General features: G+C 52.1%; 4 protein-coding genes and 1 non-coding gene across 5 annotated transcripts; 2 read left to right on the top strand and 3 right to left on the bottom strand.

Annotated features, from left to right (window-relative positions):
• Nucleotides 1-489: 489 nt before the first annotated feature.
• UHO2_03825 (uncharacterized protein) lies at nt 490-7,245 on the top strand (the record flags this gene model as incomplete). The annotated part of the gene is made up of 1 exon (XM_041559782.1): nt 490-7,245. One exon carries the CDS (start codon nt 490-492, stop codon nt 7,243-7,245), a length of 6,756 nt encoding a protein of 2,251 aa, XP_041415716.1.
• Nucleotides 7,246-7,589: 344 nt separating this feature from the next.
• On the bottom strand, nt 7,590-9,461 carry UHO2_03824 (uncharacterized protein; the record flags this gene model as incomplete). The annotated part of the gene is made up of 1 exon (XM_041559781.1): nt 7,590-9,461. One exon carries the CDS (start codon nt 9,459-9,461, stop codon nt 7,590-7,592), a length of 1,872 nt encoding a protein of 623 aa, XP_041415715.1.
• Nucleotides 9,462-11,707: 2,246 nt separating this feature from the next.
• Nucleotides 11,708-11,805, bottom strand: tRNA-Arg(ACG). The gene has a single exon. It is a non-coding gene; the product is annotated as a tRNA-Arg (tRNA).
• A 204-nt stretch (nt 11,806-12,009) lies between these two features.
• Nucleotides 12,010-14,208, bottom strand: UHO2_03823 (uncharacterized protein; the record flags this gene model as incomplete). The annotated part of the gene is made up of 1 exon (XM_041559780.1): nt 12,010-14,208. The coding sequence occupies one exon, from the start codon at nt 14,206-14,208 to the stop codon at nt 12,010-12,012; it is 2,199 nt and encodes a 732-aa protein (XP_041415714.1).
• A 3,896-nt stretch (nt 14,209-18,104) lies between these two features.
• UHO2_03822 (uncharacterized protein) lies at nt 18,105-21,880 on the top strand (the record flags this gene model as incomplete). Its single annotated transcript, XM_041559779.1, has 4 exons — nt 18,105-19,021; nt 19,606-20,727; nt 20,806-21,485; nt 21,516-21,880. The coding sequence occupies 4 exons, from the start codon at nt 18,105-18,107 to the stop codon at nt 21,878-21,880; spliced, it is 3,084 nt and encodes a 1,027-aa protein (XP_041415713.1).
• Nucleotides 21,881-26,067: the final 4,187 nt, after the last annotated feature.

Here is a 26,067-nt window from a genome sequence, read left to right as displayed (position 1 = left end):
GATCCGCAATAGTGAGAGAGAGTGTGTGTGGACACACCAGGCCTGTGAGCTCAGCCATTCGCGCGAGTGAGGCTAAGAAGTGGAGTTGGACCATGCCAAAGTTATTCGGATGTCGGAAGTCATTCTGTGAATTTGTGATTCTTGATTGATTTTCTCTGTCTTCTCCTTTCCGGCTCTAAGGATGTGGCACAGAAGCAGCAAAAAGAGAGTTTGAACGCGAAAAAAAAAAAAAAAAAAAAAAAAAAAGTGACAGTCAAGAAGAAGAAGAAGAAGATGAGAAGAAACTGAATTGAGTTCAGCGTCGTTGTCTGCTCTTCATCAGTATGCGAAGAACACCATGTCTCTCTACCACTCGCTCACCTCACACCTCGCCAAACTTGCTTAGAATGCTATCGGCGACACCGTAGACCATCTGAGCACTCTGACACCCCCTTCATTTTTCGACTCTGGTTCAACGACTTCAAGAATCAGATTCATCACGATTGAAAGATGGCGTCTTCCCTCGCGGCGCAACTCGCTAATGTGCGTTCGCACAATGCTGAGCGACTCACATCAGCTGCCTCTTTGGTCAAGCACACATCGTACCTATTCCCACCCAAAACTGCAGCTCAGCAGGACCTCTATACCGTTCACGCTCTCAGTGCCAGCGGCTGGACCGAACTTTCATCACAGGATGCATCGTTGCAAAAGTGGCCCCGCTCTTCAATCCTCTTTAGCGAGGAGAGCAGGAGCATGGATCGCCTCATGCTACCAAAGGAAGAGAACGAGACGATCGACAAGGCAGTCAAGGAGTTCCTTCACCTCGCATCGCCTTTTCTTCTCAGCAAAGGTGCATCCAAGTGTCTTGAATGGCTCGTACGCCGCTTCCGTATCCACGAGTTCAGCGTAGAGGATGTTCTTGCTGCTTTCCTACCATACCACGATACTCAGCAGTTTGCGCGCATGCTCTCCATCTGCAAGCTCGACGGAAAGCCCCATCTTCAGTTTCTACTCTCCGTCAAGAAGTCTGCCAGCCCTCTACCTGCTGGTGTCTTGCACGCCGCTATTCTCGCTCCCGCCACCACCACAGCCAGCTTGGACCTCCTTCGTTGGATTTCTGGGCTCATCGCAAACGATATTTCATTCGAGCTTGGAGTCGCTCCACACCGTGCGCTTATCAATTTCTGGACTTCGACCTTAGTTCAGGTGTGCGCCGCTCGCTCTCGTATGGACGACACCCAGCACGTTGCTGGTCTCTCCAAATCCGCCAGTAACTCTAAGAAGTCGGCAAAGTCACGCGCAGCAGATGCTCAAGCCATTCTCACAGTCTTGCTACCCTCTGCCGTTCGCGTGGCCGGCACTGCTTCGCTTGGACAGGATGCTCAGATTGGAGGTTATATGCTGTTGTGCACCATCGCTCAGTCGTTCCCGCTCAGCAAGGAGGCGATCCAAGGCATTTTCACTAGTCTTGCAAAGCTGCTTGCATCCTCTCAAATGACCTCGGCCATCACCCGTGCCCTTCTTTCGTGCGCCTTCGTACTCTGTGCAAGCTCCAACGCGATCACGGACGCCTTGACGACGCAATCTACATCCGCCACTCGACTGATTCCCGACAGCTTGGCAGCTCTTCTCGTCTCATCGCCCGAGGCAGGCAGCTCGATTTTCTCGCTCGCCAAAGCATACGATGCCCGAGCCTTCCTTGCTCATTTCCTCGCAGCTTTGACTGCTCGTCTTCCACACACCCTTTCGGCCGATCTTCTAAGTACGCTATTACGAGGTCAGGTAGTACACGACGAACTCTGCATCCAAACTTGTGAACTTCTCCTGCGTCTCCGTCTCGGGGCTCCAGTCGGCTCATCTCAGGCACCCGAGACTGCCTTTGAAGCTCACTTTGCCAGCGAGGCTCTGGATCAAGCGCACAAGAACCGGCTCCGGACCCTACACACTGTGCGTGGCCGCAAGCCTTACGTCTTTGACGCAGCCCTCCGCAACTGTACTCGAAAGGGTCAATCCGAAGCACAGATTGCAGCCATCTGGCAGATCGTGCAGGCTGTTCTAGCAATCGAGTCGGGTACCTCGCTCGACCAAGCCTCCAACGGCCAGCTCAACGCTGATGGTCAGGCTGACATTCTCTGGCTCTCGATTCACTCTGCCGAAGCCTCGCAGCGTTCGCTTGCGGTCAAGCAGCTGTTCAAGGACATCAAAGACGGCAGAGCCCTTCCACAGGACACCATGGTGCGTGAAGCTCTTCATGCCCGTATCCAAGACTCTGCTGTCGACGTTCTTCAGGTGTTGTACTCTCAGCCTACCGTTTTGCTTGATGCTTTCGACCAAAGCGACCTCCTCACCTTCGTCGTGGAGTCTCTGGAAGAAGACAATATCCCTGTAGAGCGCTTCGACCTGCACCTCTCGTTCCTCCTCGATGCATACTTGGATCGCTACAGCGATGCACAGGACAACGTTGCTCAACGGGCTGTGTGGCCCTACTTGCTTCAGGAATCCGCTCGTCGCGCGATTGTGAGCTCGACCATCAAGGCGGTCTCACAGAGCAAAAAGGTCGGTGGGCTGCTCCGTTCCATCGCATCTGTTGGCATCGAGTCAATGAGTCCTGCCCAAGCCAACGATGCTGTTGCCCGAACCGTCGCATCCCACCTTGCATCGATCTCGAAAGACGGCCGCAAGAGCTGGATCGATTTTCTCCGTTCTACCACGCATGGCAACACTCAGAACTTAGGCTCAACGTCGACCGCTATGTCCCGAGACTTGGCCCTACTGTCTCTGATTTACTTGGCCGAAGAACTGGAAGGAGAAAGTCTTGTAGCTCTCTCTGATGACACCCTTGAAAGCATTGTGCTGCCGTCCTTTTCGACATCTGGCGCTCTCTCCTCGGAGCAAATTAAGCAGTTGTCGCTCCTCAGCTTGCAGGACACCTTGAAGGTCTCGCCGCACGTCAAGCAGCTTGACACATTCTACCGAGTGGCTGGAACCGAGCAGTGTGCTCAACTTCTGGTGTACTTCCTCCTCATCCAGCTTGTGCGTCGCATTGAAGTACCTGCCTTCGACACCTTCCTCACCTCCCACGTGCCGGCTGAGGTCACGCACGCTAAAAAGTTGTTGGGCAATCTCTACTCGGCGGTCAATACCTCGCCTCTGCCAAGCTCACTGCCAAAGTTGCTGTTGCAGATCCTGCTCGTTAAGATCAGCGACTCCAGCCTGCCGTTCTTGGCCTCTGTTTGGACCAACACTTTAGCTCCATATAGCGCGCCTGTACGCCTTGCTGCCCTTCGCCACGCCGACGCCTACCTGCATGCCCAGGCCCAAACTGCCGCGCAGCAGGAACCAAAGGACTTCCAAGTCGTTGTTCCATTCTTGCTCATCGCTCTCACCGACGCAGAGTCTGCCATCCGAATGTCGGCTGTTTCTGCTCTCGAACGTATCCACCAGATCTGCAAGCGAATCGGAGACAGCGCAAAGGCCCTCAAAAAGAAGGGCAAGGAGCTCGACATTTTCGGCTATGAATCCTTCCATGGTATGGCTGGCTCAGCTGACATGCAATACATCGATCTCGTTTCGCTGATGTACTACCTTGACCACCTCGTCGAGCGCAAATCTGGATTCCGAAACGATTCATACATCTTGCCCAAGCTCCACGCCGAGTTCTTGCAAATCAACCGCCTAGATGGACGCAAGGAGATCGGTCACAAGCATGCCATGGTGTGTTTCCTCCTCTCGCACGTTTTGTGCGCCGACTCATTGAGCAGTCGTCTTGTGCTCTTGCAGTCGCTTGCAGCTGTCAGCAACGCAGCCAAGCTCGAGATGCTTCTGCCACTCGTTCGAACCGTGGTTGAGGGCAACGCGGCCGCAGCCACCAAGGCTTTGCGCACCATCGAAGACCGCGAGCTCTACATTGAGCTTCTCTTTGCATCGTACGATCCAAGTTGCCGTTCCGTCATTGAAAATGCTTCCACTGGTGCATGGTCGCTGTATCTGGAAGCGGTGTCCGGAAAGAACGGTAAGCGCCTCGTTCAGAAGGCTGCCGTTAGAGCGCTTGACAAAGCTGGCCTGTTTTCCGCTTTGGCGCCCGCGATGCGACAGGAGATCTACCTTCACCTCGCCAGCATCGTCGCTGATCCTTCGTTGCCTGCTTCGCCCGAAGTCGCTTCGGCTCTGCGCGAGCTACAAGTGGACTCCGCCATCCTCGTGGCCATCTTCTCCGAGCTTCGTGAGGTGATCACTTCCAAGGCTCTCAGTGGACCCGAGGCGAAGCGAGCTCGCACAACGCTCAGCTCCGACGAGACGATGAAGCGCACCTGCGCCATCTTGGTCGCCGTGCTCGAGTCAGCCGTCAGCAACAAGCTTGCTCCCTCCGGCATCCTCCTCTACGAGCTGTTCGAGGTGCTTCGTCTGGCCGTCGACCTGCACTCTGGTCTCCTGGCCGCAAATGCAGAGCAGATGCTTCAGCTTGCCATGGCTTGCATTGAAAAGTTGCTTGAAGGCCTGCTCAAACAGGGTGCACTCATGGCCACTGACGTCACTCAGGCGCTTCGAGCCGATATCATCGTTAGCGTCGTCAAGTGTTCCAACAACCCGCAGACGTTCCAGCATGCTCTGCTTCTTCTCTCCAAGATCGCCAATCTTGCTCCCGAGGCAGTGCTTCACAACGTCATGCCCATCTTCACCTTTGTTGGCTCGACGGTGCTGCAACGCGACGATGCTTTCAGTTTCTCAGTGGTCGAAAAGGTGTTGCAGAGCATCGTCCCGGCACTGGTCCTCTCTCTCAAGGCCAGCGACGCTGCAAAGGAGGACACGTTTGCCCTGCTCTGCGAAGCGCGTGCATTTGTGCGCATCTTCACCGACGCCGCTGCTCATGTTCCCCGTCACCGAAGACAGAGGTTCTTCCAACTCCTCGTCGACATCCTTGGCCCCGATGACTTTGCTGCTGCTGTCGCTATGCTCCTCGTCGACCGTTCGGCCCATAAGATTGTCAAACAGCCAAGATCGGATGCCGAGCAGACGCTGCAGCTGCCGCTTGCTGTTGTATCGCCGCACGGCGCCTTGGTGCAGGTGCGTGTCCTCCACCACATTTGGGAAGAGGTTCTGCGTATCTTCACTCATCGCGACGAGACCGGATCGCTTAGTGAGCATGTGTTTCTTGACCGCGCTGGACGTCTTGACAAAGAGCATGTTGACCACGAATCTGAACCCTTGCGACAGGTTCAGGCGCTCATCATGTTCATCCGCCAGGTTCTCAGATCGAAGGCCTTTGCCAAGCAGGTTGAGGGGCTTCCGGCAAGCCAGATAGGTCCCGAGCTCGAGACATTTATCAAGCTAGCCCTGAAGACTGTTGCGAGGACCCGCTCCAGTCACCCTACTATTGCTGGGCTCGCTCTGGAGGTTTTGGACAGTGCCATGCCGTTTGCACCCGTTGCCAACGTTCTCACCGTTGTTGCCAGCCTCGTCGAAGGCGAAGATGTTCCGCACAGAACCAGCGGATTCTCCCTCTTTGCCAGTCGTGTTGCTGCTATGCAGCCCACGTCCACGGACCGCGCCACTGTCACCACCTTCACACCTACCATCGTCAAGGCAGCGATCGAAGTCATTCAGTCATCCCTCGCATTCTCGACAGGGGGCAGCGATGCAGAGGCCTTGCGCCAAGCAGCTTTGGACGCCCTCAAGACTCTCTCGTCGTCAGCTCAGCCTGACGAGCATGGCTCTCTGGCCTCGACGCTTCCCGTCTTGATCAAGCTGGGCAAGGTTGGTGCCGAGGCCGAAGGTGGACATCGCGCTGTGCCGTCAGCTGCACGCATCAGCGTCTTCTCGATCTCACGCCGCCTCACCACGAAGTTGGGCCCTCGTCTGATTCCCCACATCGCCGCACTGGTACCCTTCTGCTTGTCGGTCGTTTCGCAGCCTTCGTTCGCTGCAGCCGTTACCGCTGCTACGACCGATGACGACGGAACCGACATTGTTGGTGTTGCAGGTTCCGCCAGCTCGACTATCTCGTCCTTGCGCACCGGTGCACTTGACACTATCACTGGACTGTTCAGTTCCGTATCGACTTTCATGACATCGCACGTGCCCCAGGTTCTTCGCATGTCCATCTCGCCGGAGCTTAAGAAGGCCATATCAAGTGTCAGGGGTTCTTCGACCGCGAGTGAACGTTCGCTTAACTTGCTTGTTTCGACCCTCATTCGCAAGACTCCTGCCAAGGAGGTCTTTGAGGCTACATTCAAGGTCTGGGATGAGGAGCTCGCTTCGAATAAGGTCGAAGCCGATGTCAGGGCAGAGCGACTCGTCAGTGTTTCCGAGTTCCTGGGTAGAGCTCTGCGACAAAGCGACAGAGAAGCTATCAGCGCCACTTATAAGTTGGTTTACCGCTTCCTACTTCGCGCTCTCGACCTTCGCCGCAATAGCCTTTCTCAGGACGACAAGCTCTCATCCGCCTCGATTGGTCAGATCGAATCGAGTCTTGTCGGATCTGCATTCATGCGCATGGTGCTCAAGCTCAACGAGGCTTCTTTCCGACCCTTGTTTATGCGCATGTTCGACTGGGCGGTTCTTGACCTGGTTGACGACGACGATGCGAACGCGGCTGCAGAAGCGGATGGTATCGTCGCTCGACAGATTGTGCTCTTCAAGACCTTCAACTCGCTTTCCGAGACGCTTCGTAGCCTAGTCTCTTCGTACTACACTGTGCTCTTGGATCAGGTGATTGAGCTGCTCAACACTTGGAGCAAGGCCACTCGCGTCTCCGGCAGCACGCAAGCCTTGCAGAAAGAGCTCTGGAGCCAGGTCATCCGATCGATCCAACTCTCGGCGAAGAACGACGAAGGTGTGTTCTGGAACCCTACGCGCGTTGCCAAGATTGTCTCTCCGCTCCTGGATCAGATGAATCTCCTCAACGGCACGAAAACTCGCTTCGTCGAGTCGAACGAATTTGTCTCGCTTGTTGGCCCTGTTCTTGTCGGTCTGCTCAAGAACGTCAACGATGAAGCGACGCTCAAGCTGTTCAATTCGAAGTTGCTGCAGCGTGCATCAGCGACACGCACAACCAACAGCTTGCTCATTCGTTCCACCGCCACGCAGCTGCTCACGCAGATGTGGCACGCTCAGAAGGACCACTTGCTCGCTTTGGTGCCCGAGACCATTGCTCAATTGTCTGAATTGCTCGAGGATGACGACGAAGAGATCGTTCAGCATGCCAACGAGTTCCGAACTGAGATCGAAGGTGCACTTGGTGAAAGTCTCGAGTCTTACCTCACGTAGTGCGCACGTCACACTTCACGGATTTCACATGGAATGCAGCAATACATTCGCACTTGTTTTCTCAATCATAGAGCAGCAACTCGATGTGTACATGAGCATCCATCGATACCTCAATCACGAAGGGAGGCAAACAGTGAAGACTTGCGCTTGAATTCAGGCACCAGGCGCACCGAAGCATCGCTGTCGACGTCTGTTCCTTCACTCTCTCTTGACTGGCACTGGCGGCAATCGCCCTATCTTCGGACATGCTACACAGAAATTTGAGAAACAGCATATTGTATTACCCTACCTTAAAACCTTGGTGATGAGTGAATGTGACATGATTACCCTGGAATCTTGTTGTCCTACCAGAAGCCCATTTCTTGTTCGATGCCAGCGTTTGAAGCCAATGCTTCATAGATTTGCGCGCAGACGTCAATGTTGGCTTGCGTTGCGCCGCGGAGGTCTGTTGGACGGACGGAGTAGGGATCTCGACGAACGCGTTGACGTAGACAGTCCTGTTGCTGTCGCTGTCTCCGAGAATGGCTCGAGGAGGCAGCGGATGACGAGGAAGTCAAGATGCTACCGCTGCCGCTACCACTGCCGGTTCCGGTGCTCGTACTAGCTTCGTTGCTACTGCCGCTGCGGCGACCACCGAGCTGGCCGGCAAGGCCGGCGTGTGTGAAACCTTCGTCACGTAACAGCTCCTCGATGGGGATGTTGAGAGGTGGTGCATCAATGCTGACGCCCGCAAGCCTTGTCGAGGAAGGTTGTGGGCCGAGAAGGAATTCTTCACCGGACTCGTCCAAGTCATCTTCACTGTTGCCGTCTGATGCGTCTTCGTACGTCTGCGGAGGCCTTTCAGCGTCCTCCTCCTCTCCCCATCCAGACGACGTGGCGCCGTTTCCTGAGCCAGTGCTGTCGGATGAACGGCTGTGACTCCGTCGTCTCGACGAATCACGACTGGTATCTGGATCTCCATCCAACGAAGAGGGTGCTCGCGAAGGCGATCGCGATTTATGAAGATGGAGGCGAACACGGTTGTAAAATTCTGCCAGTAAATCGAGCCCGCTCGCTGCAAGCGCATCAAAGAGGGCCGAGGCTCGTTCGCCGAGCGCTGCCATAGTGGTCGGGTGTCGAGCTGGGTCTGCAGGAAAGAGTGGATCAGCGACTGTGCGGATAGGTCGAAAGACGAGATTGCGATCTTCGATGGGCGCGAGCTCCTCCATGATCCGAATGCATGTCGAGAGAGGAGCACGGATGATGATGCGAACGATGTTGCCCGAGCCAAGGAGCAAGATCAGAAGCGAGCGAGGGATGATCGACAGCCCAGGCACTCCCGGTCTGGTTTCCGGGAGCAGGGGGTATGTAAGCACGAGATGGGTCAAGGAAGAGACAGTGGCCAAATGATGTATCAACCGCCCATCGAAGTTGACCAGATGCAAGTGTGAGAGTGAAGGTTCGCGTTCGCCTATGCGCGGCGACGCTGTTGCAACCGCTAGATTCCCTGGTGGCTCTGAAGCTGATGGGCTCGACGAGGAGGGCGATTGTTCGGTCTGTGATGCTGTGACGTTGCCCAGGGCGGCCTGAATTCTGGGGTCGTTTTGCAGAGCGGCAGCAGTAAGGTCACGATGGCGTGTGACAATACCGTTGAGATCGGCCGGCTTGCTCACGTTGATCAAGGTGACCTCTTTAGGCCGCAACAAGCTATAAAAGCTTGCCGACAAGTTGCTGAATTGGGTGCAGGAGAGCAACAAGTGCGTCACATTCGGACAGGCCGACAATATGGCGTCCGCTGTCGCGTCGTTCACATTGACTGTAGCTTGGTTACGGTTGGCTGACATCGGTAGGGACGAAAATTGGCGAGGACGACCATCGACGGTATCGTCGCTGAAGATAGCAAGGGAGGAGAGCTGATTCGTGAGATCGGGACGGGCCGAGATGGTGCGCCCGAACAAGTCGATAGCTTGTACGTTTTGTAGTGTTACATGTCGATACAATTCTGGCTGAAAGCGTATCTGATGATGCTTGGACAAGGGGCTAATGGCTATGGCGTGTTGGAGATTGATTAGACCATCCACATTGCTCCTTGTTGTGCTTGATAGTGCTGTCGGGCTATCCAATGCTTGCGACTCTCGGCTGTAACGGGAGTCATTGTTCTCGACAGAGCTGTCCCGATGCCCAAGTGAATGTTGTAGGATGAGATCCACGAGCTCGAGGGGCAGAGCGACCTTCATCAAAGCGAGGTTGAGGTACCTGTCTCAAGGGTAATGCTGATCTGTGCCAAGAAAGCCTACTACCTGAAACAAGCTCTGGTTTGGCCCCTTGACCATGAGAAATGATCACAGATTGTACGCCGAGATGTTGGATGAAAGGCGCGAAGGCTTGATCAGAACAGAGTCACGACGAGTAGCTGGCTGTCCAACAGCAGATTTGGGCGAGAGTCCAAGCTACTGAAAGGTCGATGATGGGACACCAGGCGATTCGATTGTCGATGCGAGCGTCGAGTGAAGACCGATTGGTCTGACGCCTCTTCGGCTGGATTGAGGACCGTTGGATTATACGATCTTGGTGAACTCCTGCACAATTTGCACCGAGGGAAGAGGTGCGGGAGCAAGCGTTTGTCGCGAGCAGAAAGGCTTGAGGATGCGAGGGTGCTGAATGGAGCAAAGGTATGGGCGATCAGAGAAGGGAGTGCCGAGTATGCGACGTCTGGCGACCGGATGAGAATAGACAAAGGTACTTTTGGCCTAGCAATGCATGAACTGCTTCGTGCGACGGTGTGAAGCGTTGACGGACGTCCCTAGCCGGTCACAGGCAAGCTGGATCGTGAACACGCAAGGGCTACGATCAGAAGCGGGCAGAGTAGGAAGAGGCGAAGGAATCAGTGGGAGGTAGGACAGGAAGCTCGGGATGGGACACGAGGCGGACAGAGCAAGATTCAAGCTGCGCAAGGTCCACGGCTGATAAAGAGTCTGCAGCAAGCTAGCAAACAGGCAAGCAGGCGAGCGAATCGAGCTACAGCGCCTCGGTGTCATCCAAGAGGATGGAAATAAGCATCTATGTGTTGGTGGTTGCCATGAGCGGCTAAGATAGGGTGTATCAAGTTTCTGTACTCCACTCCCAACGTCTGTTGCTTCCTGCTCTGAGAGAAGATCCCGGTGATGAGGGGAACACAGCCGTTACACAGATGTCGGAAGCTCACACAGGATGCCACTCATGCAATTCGAGTTGCACAGACTGACCATTCATGCCTTTTTTTGCACAGACTACCCCCCAGATGGACCTTCTAACTTCCTGCATGAGGTGCACCGAATGATATTGCTCCAAACAGAGCCAAAAGTCGACAGGAACAGCGAAGATCGCCAAAGCTAATTTTGCATGTCTCGATTCGTAGCGTGATTGCGGACCGACCCGAAACAATGGTGAAATACGAGTATATGAGTGTGTGGTACACGGGGGGCACTAGAGCGCGGACACGACAAGAAGTTAGGTTCGCAATTGGGATACGACGGCCGTCAAGAAAGAGTCGAGAGACGAAAGCGAGAGCGAGACACAGAGGCGTGGAAGCGGTTCAGCGGGGAGCCGAGAGACTGAAAGCATGTTGAGATTTGGAGGGACACACAAGATTCAAAAGCACCGACAGCTGCCTCGAGATCAACAAACACCGTAGTGGATAGGCTGAAAGCAAGGGTGTTGGGAGACAGAGACGTGGATCCAAGAAGAAAATCAGTATCAAGCAAGTGCTGCCTGTTACCTCTATCAAGCTACCCAATGGATGCAAAGCGTCCGAAGCGAAGCAAACGCTTTTTCCCTGCCTACCAGGAATCGAGAAGAGTAGAAAGAAAAAACCATCAACAACATCAACAACAACAAAAAATTCCGCTTGGGATCCAGCGCAATGGAACACGGCTAAAACGGGATATACAGAGAGTTGCAAAGCATCAAATCGGCATGAAAGTCGTCAGGCTGACCCAACCCGATCGCGAACCTCGTCCGGCACTTTCGCCAGATTCACGCCGACGTTGTTTTGAGAGCGTGTGAGCCGTCGCTTTGACATCGACGTTTGTGAATGCTTGATGAATGTTGCAATCTGACGTGACCCGGCAATTGCTGATGCATCGCCGATAAATTGAGACGGCCTCCCTTTCATCTCAACGGCCGAATTGAAAGCCACCTTCACCGCTGTCTGCGCCTCATTCGCCTAGAAAGGGTGTCGATACCGTGCACAGCAGATGTCTTGCTGCAGCTTCGGTGGTTTCGGCTTTTGATTCAAAACGTCTGGACCCTTCTTTTGATACCATTGTGGTTCGTGAGAGAGTGGCGCTACTGGAAGCGACCTTGTAAGCGAACGCTATAGATCAGACGAACGCCGCCCGTCTATCCTGCAATGAAGACACAAGCAGAAACGGAAAGGCCAAAAAAAAAAAAAAAAAAAAAAAAAAAAAAAAAAAAAAAAGAAAAGAAAAAGCCCAAAAAGAATTGACCAGCCTGGGGCTCGAACCCAGAATCTCCTGATTACAGGCCAAACCGAGGTTTTAACAATCGTAGTCAGACGCCTTACCATTGGGCCAACCGGCCATTAATACCAAAGTGAAAGAACGTTTATCTAAACAAATGCCACCTTTTGTGAACCTCTTCTCATAAACATCGAACCTCACCTCTCACATCGCTGCTCCGTGGCGCTCTCTGAGAGGCTCGGTGCCGCATCACGTACGCTGTACTTGATCGAATGGAAGCTATCCGATTGACATCCTTTGCATTTATCCTATGAAGGGAGAACCCTCAATGCAGTGGAACGTAGACGTAAGCGGACACCACGATAGCAGCCACGCTCGAGGCGGATAGAGCAACAACGGCTACCATCTCGCGCATCAGCCATTTCCACTGACGAACGAGGTACATGTTGTGCTCCTTGTCCTCGGGAACATCCAAGTGAGAGCTCGATTGCGTCTCGACATTGACCTTTTCACCCTGGAGTGATATTGTTTCTGCGCTGGATTTGGAAGCGTGCAAAGGCATTTCGAACTTGGTTCGCTTGTTACCAAGGCTGAACACGATCAGTCGTCGAAGCAGAGGCCGCGACAGCTCGAGCTTGCGCCTCTCCCAACGCAAACGTGGATAGATCGAGCCAAACCGAATAGGAATACACATGCCGAGGAAAGCAATGTCTGTCAGCACCTCTCGCTTAGCCGAAGGTGCTGGCAAAGCCAGTGCGTCAGCCAACGACTTGCCAAGCAGGCGTCGAGAGATGACCACATGTGCAGACAATGGTGTGTGGAAAGGTGGCCGATTCGCACATGCAATCAGCACTGGAATCGTCGGTCCTTGCATCCTTGGGCCCACAGCACCTTTCACGTCACCTTGCTGGTCGCCTAGGATCTCGACCTTGTTGAAGAGATGCAAGATAGTACACCATAGAGTGCGATCAGCAGCATACGGATCACCGAAAGCACGCCGCAAGAGGGCAGGCTCGAGGCCCATGTAGAACCCGACGTGTCTCCAGAGCCCGATGAAGTCTTTGCGCTCTTGGGCAGTGGGCGTTGCACCGATTCTTTGCAGCATGGCCAGAGGAGCTGTTGAGAACGCACACAGCGTACCAAGCATGTCCTCTTGATTGATCGGGACGCCGTTCTTCTCGACGTCGTACACATTTTCGCTGGTATTCGAGTCGTCGTTGCGTCGCTTTTCAGCGAGTTTGAGCACGCGGCGTCGGACGTTGGTGTGCAGGAGGCGAACGCGCACTGCGGATTGCCAGCCCTCCCCACCTCGTTCCGGCGGCGAGAGTGCAGCCTCGTCCACGTTTGCTGATGTTGCGGAAGATGTTGGTGCAGGCATGTTCGCAGAGGGAGGACGAAGACTGTCCGCGTTCTCCACGACATCTAGCACAAACTGGGTCGTCTCGAGCAGGCGACTCCACGTTCGATCTGCTCGTGCTTTGTCGACGTGAAACATCTGCTGGAGATCCTTGACGGTAGGGAGCAGGGATGCGGTAGATGGCTTTGTACCCTTGGCACGAGAGGCCGCAGCCGTGGGAACAAGATAGGCAGTCTGCTTGAGCACCTCTGTGATCCTTGGCGAGGCAAAGCCACCAGCGAGACTGAAGTGAAGTAGGACAGTGAGCATGGGTCCTGCATAACGATAGAAAACGTCCTGGCCTCTTCGAATCACTTGAGCTTCGGCCTCAAGCTCTTCCGAGCTATTTTGAGCATCGATCGAATCGTCGTTAGATGGCAACCAGATCGGTACGGTGGAACTCGGTTCTGTTTGCTTTGTGGATGGGTGCTGTGGCCATAGCTCGAGACTGCTTGCTGCTTGTGCTCCGTAGCGTGCACGATACCAGTCCAAACCAAGAGCACCTGCACCTGGCGGTGGCCTCCGATCAACTGCCTTCCAGAAGGTTTTGCATGCATCAGGCTCTGCACGTGACGAGGCGTCGGTGCATGCCTGGTCATAGATGTTACGCAGTATATCGGTCGACCGCGTGGATGACGGCGAGTCAACTCGATCCAGTGCATTGTCGGCGATCGGATCGCCAACGCGACGTAACCGTTCGAGCTTGCTCGGATGAAGGCATTGTTGGTCCCACTCGGCGATTTGATCCCACGCTTGAATCATGTCGCCATCCTTGACAGCGTCAGGATCATCCCAATTGATCTCCTTTTCATGCCTCAAACCCCCTTTCCTGAGGACGCGCCATCTAAGCGTAGTTGCGGCCAGAAGGCTAGACCAAAGCGAATTAGAGGCAGGAAGCGGCCTTTCCTCGCCAGAGAAAAGATAGTCGATGGGAGCCAATTGAAATGGACGGTGCACGAATGTCACATAGACCTGACAGACTGCTTCGACAGCAAGATTCCTTGCTGTCGGTACCAGCAAGATGAGCAGAGTGATGGGGGCGGACCAGAGGAGAGCAGGCTCGGTCATCGCTGAGAGAGCACTGCTAGCCAGTCCTCGCAAAATTTGAGTGAGGTCGATGCCTGACATGATGAACATCTGCCAGCTTAGAGGTGCATGCGGAGCATATGGATGACTGGAAGAGCCTCGTCGACGTCGTCTGAGCGACTTAAATGGCGTAGGATGGCCAAGGGCTACGACCGTGACCGGACGCGTTCATCAGCAGCGAGCCCTCTCCCACACTTCTCGTCGGTGTCTTCAATGACAAGGGGGCTCAATCGACAAAAAGATTCGCTTAGCGTAATGCTGATGGCGAAACGAGAAGCGGAGAACGGAAAAAAGGCTCGCATAAGAAGAAAAGAACTATGCAAAGTCTGACAAAATAGTAGCGGCTATGACGCTTCCACGCAGCTTTATGGCACGGAACGCTTCCTCACAGTAGTCTGCGTTTCATTGATGTGATAGGAGATGTGGTCTTTGACGATGACTCGGAGTCCGAGATAAGTGGACAACAACGACAAGAATTGAACGGCAGGACCTCGGCCAGGCGTAGAAGCTTGTTGTTCAGGCCAATGATCTCGTCTGCACTCTTCTGCTCGTATGCATCCATGGCGGCTTTGGCAACGTTTGAAGACTTGTGAATGCCGACATAGTCGTGTGTGCCAAGTCTTTCACCGCCGCCTTGACCGTCGAGATTTGTCGGTCTTGTATATACAATTTTGGGTTTGTTTCGTGCGATTGAGTTCCAGGCGGGACTCGAATAAATCCATCATTGTGGAGTGAAAGTGAGGGAGAGTTGAAGATGCATCGGCAACTCAAGCAAGATGCACATGTCACGGCCGAGACACCGAGGCACAGGAGGCTTACTTAAGCAAGAAGCACAATGAGATACATGATTGTTGTCATGGCGACAGCTCAGTGGCACTCAGTATCATAGCAACATAGGAGTATGAATGAAGTGACACATCCTGCCTCGGATAGGACTAGAGCAGCGAATGGAGTATATATATGTGTTTGTCATTTAGGTTCACACTATGAAAACTAAGCATTACATAGAACATACAACTGTTGTTAAAGGGAGTCTGATTGTGACCCCAATAATGCCACATATTAATTGTTATCTTCAATTGATTAAGAGTCTGAAGAAGCTATCACCAAGCCAACCAAAACTCATCAACAACAATGGTAGAAGACACCGAAATAAGGATCAAAGGAAGCAGAAAAGGCAAGAACACCCAGGTTCGGGTAGACAATGATGCCATGAACGAGAATGAGCCAGAGGTCATCAACAATGAAGCCAATGAAGACACCAACTCCAACTCCAACTTTGATGATGGCGACAAGTGATATAACTTTCGCACCCTAGCAAAACTCCTTGAACCTGTGCCAAAGCTCATGTCACACAGCCATTATAGCTGGAGCGCTCACGTGAAATCTTTCCTCTGATCCATGCCCCATGTGATGAAACATCTCTAGGGAACATATGACAAGAAGCACCCGAAATGGAGCCACTCCCTCGATGATGCTTTAATTAACACCCTGCATGGAACAATTGACACTACCGGAGAACACAATGTAAATTACCTCATTCTAGATGTAATCAAAGAGTACCTTACTTTCAATCAAGTATGGAGAAAGATCAAAAACAGTCTCATGAACGAAGCCACCTGTCATGGGCCTGGATGCTCAAGAAGCAGGAGGGTCACGGGTTCATATGGAAGGAGCACAGGTATCGAAGATCTAGTCGAGATCAGTAGAAAGCATGGTTGTAGTGCAGTCTCCATGGAGACCATGGACTCCTATGGACTCACATGCAAAGGAGGGCCAAGCACAGCCATGAGCAGGACCAAGCTCAAGGAGCAGGCACAGCCACGAAGAGGACCAAGCTCAAGGAGCATGCAGATGGTTACCACTCAGGGGCTCGAGAGACAAGAGCCAAAGGAATTGTCACTGATCAAAGGAGGAGGAGCAGTGTCAAAGGAGTCGACACCAGGTCATGAGGAGGAGGAGCAGTGTCGAAGGAGTCGACACAGCTCAAGAGGCACAGGGGTGCCAAGCAGGAGAGACCCCTGAGCAGTACTCGATGAAGAAGGTACTCTCTGGAGAGAGAGAGCAGGAGCAGCATTGCTGGCGATGCTGAGTAGAGGTATATAACCATGCTTTCTCATCATCATAGGTCGAGTGGATCCTCATCCACTCTACTCACCATATAACTAGTTATCACTTCAGCATAAGTATACATTAGTTTCAGTCAGCATAGCAGCAATCTATCAAGGTTGCTCCTCATCGTAGTGTGTGTGTTGTATCACCACTACCTGATGTCCAAAGGCGCCCATAGCAGGTTAGCAGTCCGGATCAAGATAGAACCGAAGGCAGTAGTCCACTGCAGTCTGGGGATCACTTCAAGCATCAAGTCAACACACGGGACACTCGTGTTGATGCCACCAACCTTATCACCAACACCATCAACCTCATTATCATCGACATCACCAATCTCATCACCAACACCATCAACCTCATCATCATCAACACTCACGCCAGACCTTGGTGTCATCATAACATTGATATTGATCGTGCCGAGCTACCCCTGAATGGAGTGTCCACAGAGGTCAGCCGAAACCTACGATAGAATATACAATGAACGCCACCTGCTGTCACTGCACAACTTGATAGTCACCGATACCGAGACAATAGCTGTCGCACAGTTTGATAGTCACCGAGTATCTCAACAGACCGACCTGGGTTTCAGGCGCAAGACCCCTGACATTAGAGTGGTTCGTTCAAGCAGCTTGTCAGGGGTCTCGTGCCTGAAACCCAGGTCGGTCTGTCGAGATACTCGGTGACTATTAAACTGTGTGACAGCTATTGTCTCAGTATCGGTGACTATCAAGTTGTGCAGTGACAGCAGGTGGCGTTCGTTGTATATACTATCGTAGGTTTCGGCTGACCTCTGTGGACACTCCGTTCAGGGGTAGCTCAGCACGATCAATATCAATGTTATGATGACACCAAGGTCTGGTGTGGGTGTTGATGATGATGAGGTTGATGGTGTTGGTGATGAGATTGGTGATGTCGATGATAATGAGGTTGATGGTGTTGATGATAAGATTGGTGATGTCAATGATAATGAGGTTGATGGTGTTGGTGATAAGGTTGGTGGCGTCAACACGAGTGTCCAGTGTGTTGACTTGATGCTTTGAAGTGATCCCCGGACCGCAGTGGACTACTGCCTTCGGTTCTATCTATATCCGGACCGCTAACCTGCTATGGGCGCCTTCGGACGTCAGGTAGTGGTGATACAACACACACACTACGATGAGGAGCAACCTTGATAGATTGCTGCTATGCTGACTGTAACTAATGAGTACTTGTGTTTCTAAAGTATTGACTAGTTGTATGGTGAGTAGAGTGGATGAGGATCCACTCGACCTATTGATGAGAAAGCATGGTTATATACCTCTTCTCAGCATCGCCAGCGATGCTGCTCCTGCTCTCTCTCCAGAGAGTACCTTCTTCATCGAGTACTGCTCAGGGGCCTCTCCTGCTTGGCACCCCTGTGCCTCTTGAGCTGTGTCGACTCCTTCGACACTGCTCCTCCTCCTCATGACCTGGTGTCGACTCCTTCGACACTGCTCCTCCTCCTTTGATCAGTGACAGTTCCTTTGGCTCTTGTCTCTCGAGCCCCTGAGTGGTAACCATCTGCATGCTCCTTGAGCTTGGTCCTCTTCGTGGCTGTGCCTGCTCCTTGAGCTTGGTCCTCCTTGTGGCTGTGCCTGCTCCTTGAGCTTGGTCCTCCTCGTGGCTGTGCTTGGCCCTCCTTTGCATGTGAGTCCATAGGAGTCCATGGTCTCCATGGAGACTGCACTACGACCATGCTCTCTACTGGTGTCGACTAGGTCTTCGATACCTGTGCTCCTTCCATATGAACCCATGACCCTCCTGCTTCTTGAGCATCCAGGCCCATGACACAGCTCCTCACGATCACCATGACGGACCCAGACCTCAACAATAAGCTCGATAGACTACTCACTCTATTGGAAGCACAGCTAGAGCTTACCAGACAGGGTCATCGAGAGGAACGATTACAACGAGCTCAACTGAGCAGGGAGGAGACAATGGACCTCTCTCACTCAGAAGACCAAGCAGGAGGAGGAGATGAGTCTATGATAGGAGACCCACAGACTCCTACTCCAGCTCCACGACCAAGACAATCAGTCTCATTCAACCTGGATGAGCAGGAGGACATCAACTACGAGAAGTATGCTTCACCTACTGGGCCAAGATATGTCAAGACTAAGGTGGACCCCTACAGCAGGACTAGGATGGACCCTTACCCCCTGGACCATGAGGAGGACACCAGCATCATGGCAGAGCTTAACCGGTCAAAGCCCATCGCCACCCCCTTCCCAAAGTTCAATCCCCGAGACATGGAGATCTTCATTCTAGAAGCCGAAGCATGGTTTAAGTTCAACCAGGTGTATGAGCAGACTAGGATGATCAACCACATGGGTGCTCAACTGGAAGGGACAGCAAGAGAGTGGTGGACCTCCAAGCTCTGTATTGATAGAGCTAGAGAAGGAAGGTTGTTCAATGATTGGCACTACTTCACAGAGCGACTGTCAGAGCAGTTCAACCCACGCAATGCTAGGATGGAGGCATACAACAAGCTGTTGGCTCTCAGACTCACAAGTGATGCTCCTGGTGCCGCCACACATCATGTAGAGCGGTTCAGAGACTTGGAGGGACAGGTCAATCTAGATGACAATGAGCTAGTGATGGATCTCTTCAGAGGAAGTCTCACTCGCAGCATACAGGAGAAGTTCGAGAGGAACCCACCTGGGAAGAGATGGGAGTGGTACCGAGAGGTTGAGGAGATCGATCGACAGAGGATGCTACTACAGCAGTCCTCGGCTAGACACTCACTCCCAAATGCCACGTCACCTCCACTAAGAACTGGGTCTCGGCCAAATCAAAGTTCGATCCCCATCCGACAACCCACTCAACCTTATCCAGCTCAATCACCATCACAAGCAACTACACAAGCAACTATACAAAACCTAAACTGACCCCTTCCTCATCATCCCACCCAACCCTCGAAGCAAGGAAGCCCTGCTCCATCAGGTATCAACACCTGTCATGTATGCAAGGGTATCAGCCACTGGGCCAGAGACTGCCCCAGCAGGAGGGTAGACCCTCTTAGCTCTTGACCCATGGGACCAAAGGTTATGGTCACCACAGCAGACCCCTTTGAGGAGGCCACCAACTCAGGAGATGGCCACACAGGCAGCACTGAGACGGGTGACCCCGAGGCCATGGACCTCAGCTCATACCAGCAACCCATGGACCCTGATCACGAGGAGGAGCATGATGATGATGACGATGAGGGAAACATCAGTGGGGTGATGCACTGATGGCATGCATTGCTCTACAAACCTCCTCGCCATCACTCTGTATATATCAAGATTGTCAAGTATGTTTCTCTACCAGTGGAGGCAAAGCAGTACTGGAGCTCTCTGGAATGGTTCAAGACCATCCTGCTCGGATACTAGCTGATACCGGTGCTGGTTTGTCCATAGTCTCAGATTCTTTCATTAGTAAGTACCAAATACCCACAAAACCCATAAAAACAAGATCGATCCATGGTGTCACCGGGCACCAACTCTCCATCAATAGTTCTGCGAGCATGCAGGTATCTATTGGTACACACAATCTGGGTGTGGTCGAAGCTTCAGTGGCTGACACTGCGGACTATGACCTCATCCTGGGGTTCACTGAGCTATGGAGGCTCAAACCCACCATACAATGGGATACAGGCCAGCTGGAGTTCAAGACTCAGGAGCAGGACCAACCCCCAAGGAGACCCCCTGAGGCAGCAAGAGCAGGGGACCTAACCATGAGGAGACCAACCCTTCATGGTAACAAGTTTGTCTCAGCAGAGCGCATACTACGAGCAGCTCTGGAAGATGGACCCATAGGGTTCATGCTGTTGGAGGAGCCACCATCATCACTCCCAGCCTTTGGTTTTGTACCTACAGGTGCAGACAAAGGAGTCAAGATGGAGGTGGAGGTAGACAAGGTGGTGATGGCTGCAGACATACCAAAGCCATACCAACACCTGCAAGATGTGTTTGATGAGGTGGAAGCAGACAAGCTGCCCCATCATACCAAGCATGATCTCCACCTCGAGTTGATGGAAGGAGGTAAGCCACCTCAAGGGCCCCTATACCTTAAGGGACCCAAGGAGATGTCCGAGTTGAGGAGGTACTTGGATGAGAACCTCGAGAAGGGGTTCATAAGACCATCGAAGAGCCTGGCACAATCACCAGTGCTCTTCGTACCAAAGAAGGATGGAGGTCTCAGACTCTGTGTGGACTACAGAGGTCTCAACGAGATCACTGTCAAGAACAGGGCACCATTGCCCCTCATCGAGGAGCAGCTGTTCTTACTCAGGAAGGCAAGGATCTATACCAAGCTAGACCTTAGAGCAGCATACAACCTCATCCGGATTGCTAAAGGAGATGAATGGAAGACAGCTTTTGGCACTCAGTTGGGACTCTATGAGTACCTAGTGATGCCCTTTGGCCTAGCCAATGCTCTGGCTCACTTCCAGTCATTCATCAATGACATCTTCTGAGACATCATTGGGATATATGTGGTAGTATACCTAGATGACTTCCTGATCTTCAGTGACACTGAAGAAGCACATGTGAAGCATGTCACTGAGGTCCTCACTCGCTTAAGGAGCAACAGGCTCTTTGCTAAGCTGTCGAAGTGTGAGTTCCACACCAAGACAGTCGAGTTCCTGGGGTACATCATCAAGCCAATGGGCATAGAGATGGACCCAGAAAAGGTGTGCACTGTCAAGGAGTGGCCAATGCCAGAGTCAATCCATGACATCCAGAGGTTCCTGGGTTTTGCCAACTTCTATCGAAGGTTCATAGCCCACTTTGCTCGCATAGCCAAGCCCTTGACAGCACTGGTAAAGCCTATAGAACGGTTCAAGAAGTTCGAGCTACCAGAGGAGGCCCAACAGGCCTTCCACAAGCTCATCCAGGCCTTCACATCAGCAGGAGTGCTTCAGCACTTCGACTACCACCTTCCAACAAGGTTGGAGACTGATGCAAGTGACTTTGCTATAGCAGGAGTACTCAAGCAGGAGCATGAAGGACGATGGCATCCAGTGGCCTTCTACTCTAGGAAGATGTCTTCTGCCGAGAAGAACTATGAGATCCATGATAAGGAGCTCCTAGCTGTGGTCGCCTGCCTCACTCAGTGGCGACACATGTTAGCTGGACTACCGAACCAACTGGTCATCCTCACTGACCATGAAGCCCTCAAGTACTTCAAGTCACAGAGACGCATCACAGGTTGACAGGCTCGATGGGCAATACTACTAGCAGACTTCGACTTCATATTGCAGTATCGACCAGGAGACAAAGGTGGTGAACCCAATGCTCTCACCAGAAGGACAGACATGCAACCAGCTGGTGAAGAGCAGGATCACAATGTGAGGCAACTACTGCCTCCTCGAGTGTTCAAGGAGACAGCAGACCATGACTCGCTCCTAGTGGCCCCCATGATCTCGATGGAGTCCATAGCATCAAAAGGTCTCAGAGACCTGGTCAAGATCTTCCAGCCCTTAGACCAAGAGCTACAGGAGATACATAGGAAGAAGCCCTTCGAGGTCAGGGACAACCTATGGTACAGTGGAGGAAGGTTGGTTATCCCCAAAGTGATCATGCCAGGGAGGACCAACAACTGACACTCAAGGAGTGCCAAAGAGGTAGATGGACAGTCTCTCTCTGTAGAGCATCTGCGATTCATGGTGATGACCCAATGCCATGATGGTATTACTGCTGGACATGTAGGAAGAGATGCTACCATCAAGGCAGCTCAATGACATTACTGGTGGCCAAACATGACAGCTTGGATTGCAGACTATGTAGCAAGTTGTCCTGTATGTGCTAGGTACAAAGCTCCTCGTCATCGTCCATATGGTTTGCTACAGCCACTAGCAACACCAGACAGGCCCTGGGGCTCCATATCCCTCGACTTCATCGAAGGACTACCACCATCGAAGAAGTATGACTCCAAGACCTATGACTCTATCTTAGTCATTGTTGACAGGTTAACCAAGTTTGCCATACTAGCTCCAACCCATAAGACAGTCACGGCCAAACAGACTGCAGTATTGCTATATGGACACATGGTTAGACTCTTTGGATATCCAGATCACATGGTATTGGACCAAGGCAGGCAGTTCATATCAGGAGCTTGGAAGGCATTTGCAGAGCAAATGGGTGTGAAGCACTCACTTAGCATGGCTTACCATCCTCAAACCGATGGTCAGACAGAGAGGGTCAATCAGGTCATAGAGCAATACCTCAGGATGTACTGCAACTATGAGCAGGATGACTGGGTCAACCTGCTGGACACTGCAGCCTTTGTGTACAACAACACGGTCCACAACAGCATTGGTGTCTCACCATTCTTTGCATGCTATGGATGGAACCCCAAAGCTCATCCTGACATCCCTCGACGACTAGGAGTCAATGATCCAGGTCACTTCGAGTACCTCATGGATGGAAAGGAGCGTTGCAAGTACCTCCAGGAGCAGATCAGAGAGGCACAACAGAGATCAGTAGACCAGTATAACAGGAAGCACAAGGACATCGAGTTTAAGGTGGGTGATATGGTCTATATCAACTGTCGAAACTGGAAGACACGGAGACCCACACCCAAGTTAGATACCCGGTTTGCAGGACCCTACCCAGTTCAGGAACGGGTAGGACGCCAAGCTTATCGAATCAAATTGCCAGCAAACCTTAGGGTGCATGATGTGTTCCATGTCTCCATGCTCGAGCCAGCAAGAACAAGTTCTCTTCCTCAACGTGCTGAACAACCCACCATACCATCACTTCCAGATGAGGACCTCGACTTCGAAGTCAAAGCACTCATCGACAAGCGTTCACACAATGGGACTACAGAGTACAAGGTGTTGTGGAGAGGGTACTCAGAGGAAGCTGCTTCATGGGAACCAGTAGAGAACCTCAACTGTCCCGACCTCATCCAGGAGTATGAGGTGTCGGAGGGGGGACGAGTGAGTAGACAAAGTAGAGAAAGGAGGAGAGAACAGGAGGAGTAGAGAGAGGAAGAGGAAGGAGGATGACGTTGAAGAGAAGGAGGAAGGATGATGTTGGTGATGTTGTCGAGGAGGAGGAGGAGTCAGCATGGACCAGATCAGAGCATGCCTCGACGGAGCTCGGCTCTTAAGAGGGGGGTAGTGTCATGGGCCTGGATGCTCAAGAAGCAGGAGGGTCACGGGTTCATATGGAAGGAGCACAGGTATCGAAGATCTAGTCGAGATCAGTAGAAAGCATGGTTGTAGTGCAGTCTCCATGGAGACCATGGACTCCTATGGACTCACATGCAAAGGAGGGCCAAGCACAGCCACGAGGAGGACCAAGCTCAAGGAGCAGGCACAGCCACGAAGAGGACCAAGCTCAAGGAGCATGCAGATGGTTACCACTCAGGGGCTCGAGAGACAAGAGCCAAAGGAACTGTCACTGATCAAAGGAGGAGGAGCAGTGTCGAAGGAGTTGACACCAGGTCATGAGGAGGAGGAGCAGTGTCGAAGGAGTTGACATCAGGTCATGAGGAGGAGGAGCAGTGTCGAAGGAGTCGACACAGCTCAAGAGGCACAGGGGTGCCAAGCAGGAGAGACCCCTGAGCAGTACTCGATGAAGAAGGTACTCTCTGGAGAGAGAGAGCAGGAGCAGCATCGCTGGCGATGCTGAGTAGAGGTATATAACCATGCTTTCTCATCATCATAGGTCGAGTGGATCCTCATCCACTCTACTCACCATATAACTAGTTATCACTTCAGCATAAGTATACATTAGTTTCAGTCAGCATAGCAGCAATCTATCAAGGTTGCTCCTCATCATAGTGTGTGTGTTGTATCACCACTACCTGACGTCCGAAGGCGCCCATAGCAGGTTAGCGGTCCGGATCAAGATAGAACCGAAGGCAGTAGTCCACTGCGGTCCGGGGATCACTTCAAGCATCAAGTCAACACACGGGACACTCGTGTTGATGCCACCAACCTTATCACCAACACCATCAACCTCATTATCATCGACATCACCAATCTCATCACCAACACCATCAACCTCATCATCATCAACACTCACACCAGACCTTGGTGTCATCATAACATTGATATTGATCGTGCTGAGCTACCCCTGAACGGAGTGTCCACAGAGGTCAGCCGAAACCTACGATAGAATATACAACGAATGCCACCTGCTGTCACTGCACAACTTGATAGTCACCGATACCGAGACAATAGCTGTCGCACAGTTTGATAGTCACCGAGTATCTCGACAGACCGACCTGGGTTTCAGGCGCGAGACCCCTGACACCACCAAAATATCTCACAGACTTGTGCTCATCTTGCAGCTCAATGATACAAAGATGTTTCACTCAGATGTCAGAAAGCTAATTCAAGAGATCCAGTCCATACAGACTGAAAGCAGCCTCCTCGGCAAACCATTTGCCAATGATACATTGTTCTTGGCTCTGCAGAAATGCATGATCTGGCATCCAGTGTATAAGGAGACAGTCACTACTGTCCATCAAATCGACTTCAACACCCTCACCACTGCACTAAGCATCCAGCAGACCACTGTCGAGAGCATCCCCATGCAAAAGATTGACCCCCAACAAGCCAGCACTAGAACTGCCGGCAATGATGATCAAAACAAATGGACCAGAGGGACCAAAGCTGAGGCTGACAACAGCCACATGAGCTCGAGGAACACAGGCAGACCACACCGAATCTGATGCTGGATCTGCAAGTGACCTGGGCATGGTATTAGCCAATGCGACGCCTCGGTCACCATCCCCAAAGACTCCCACCTTGCTAAACCTAAATAGGAAGCGTGGTGCTCCCTCACCCTCCCATTGAAGTGGCAAGACCCCCCAAACACAAAAGAGACAGCTCATTGGATCTTGGATTCAGGGGCAAGTTATCATATGGTGAATGACTATAGCATGCTCATCCATCTGAGAACTTGCCAAAAGCGGATAATTACTGCTGGAAGCGAGGTCTTGGAAGTGGCAGCTATAGGAGATGCAAGCATATCAACAGATTATGGGGAAATATCCCTACAGAATGTATTATATGTGAAGCACCTTAATGTTAACCTTCTGTCAACGAATTCATTAACAGATGAAGGAGCACGAGTGATATTGGACACAACCGGCAGTCAAATTTTCCTAACAAATGGCATGACACTTAAGATTGCAAAGAATCGCAAGTGAGGACTTTTGGAGTTCTGAGGTGACACATGGCAAGAAAGTGCAATGGCCACATCAACACCATTGTTTGAAGGTGTTGATGAGGAGTTCGAGCATATTGAGAATGAGCCAAAAGTTTCGAAGCAACAACTATGGCATGAGCATCTCGGACACCCAGGGAGGGATAAAACTAAGGTGATCATGAGCAAGTTAAAAGATAAGCATACCATGGAATTGGATCCAAACACCACTCTGACATGTGAGCAGTGCATACGATCCAAGAGCACAAGCACTCGAATGGGGCAAGGTAGCAGCGAAAGAGCCATAGGGCCCCTGGATCTTATCCATATTGATCTAATAATAGATTCGTCCCATGTGACAGAGTACACATGCACATTAGTGCTGGTCAACAACCATAGCAAGTATGTGTATGCACAGCCATTGACATGAAAGAGTCATGCATTTACACAACTCAAAAGGATTGTTTCATTCCTGGAAACACAGACAGATCAGAAGCTAAAAGTGATCCAATCCAATCAAGGAACCGAATGGAGAAGCAATGATGCATTGGAATGGTCACTAGAAAGGGGCATAGAGTGGCAAACCACTGTAGGATACAACAGTAAACAAAATGGATGGGTAGAGAGA

The sequence above is a fragment of the Ustilago hordei genome (assembly GCF_900519145.1).
Source record: "Ustilago hordei strain Uho2 genome assembly, contig: UHO2_contig_07, whole genome shotgun sequence".
In the NCBI taxonomy this organism is placed as follows: domain Eukaryota; kingdom Fungi; phylum Basidiomycota; class Ustilaginomycetes; order Ustilaginales; family Ustilaginaceae; genus Ustilago; species Ustilago hordei.
This window is presented reverse-complemented; position numbering and strand designations above follow the sequence as displayed.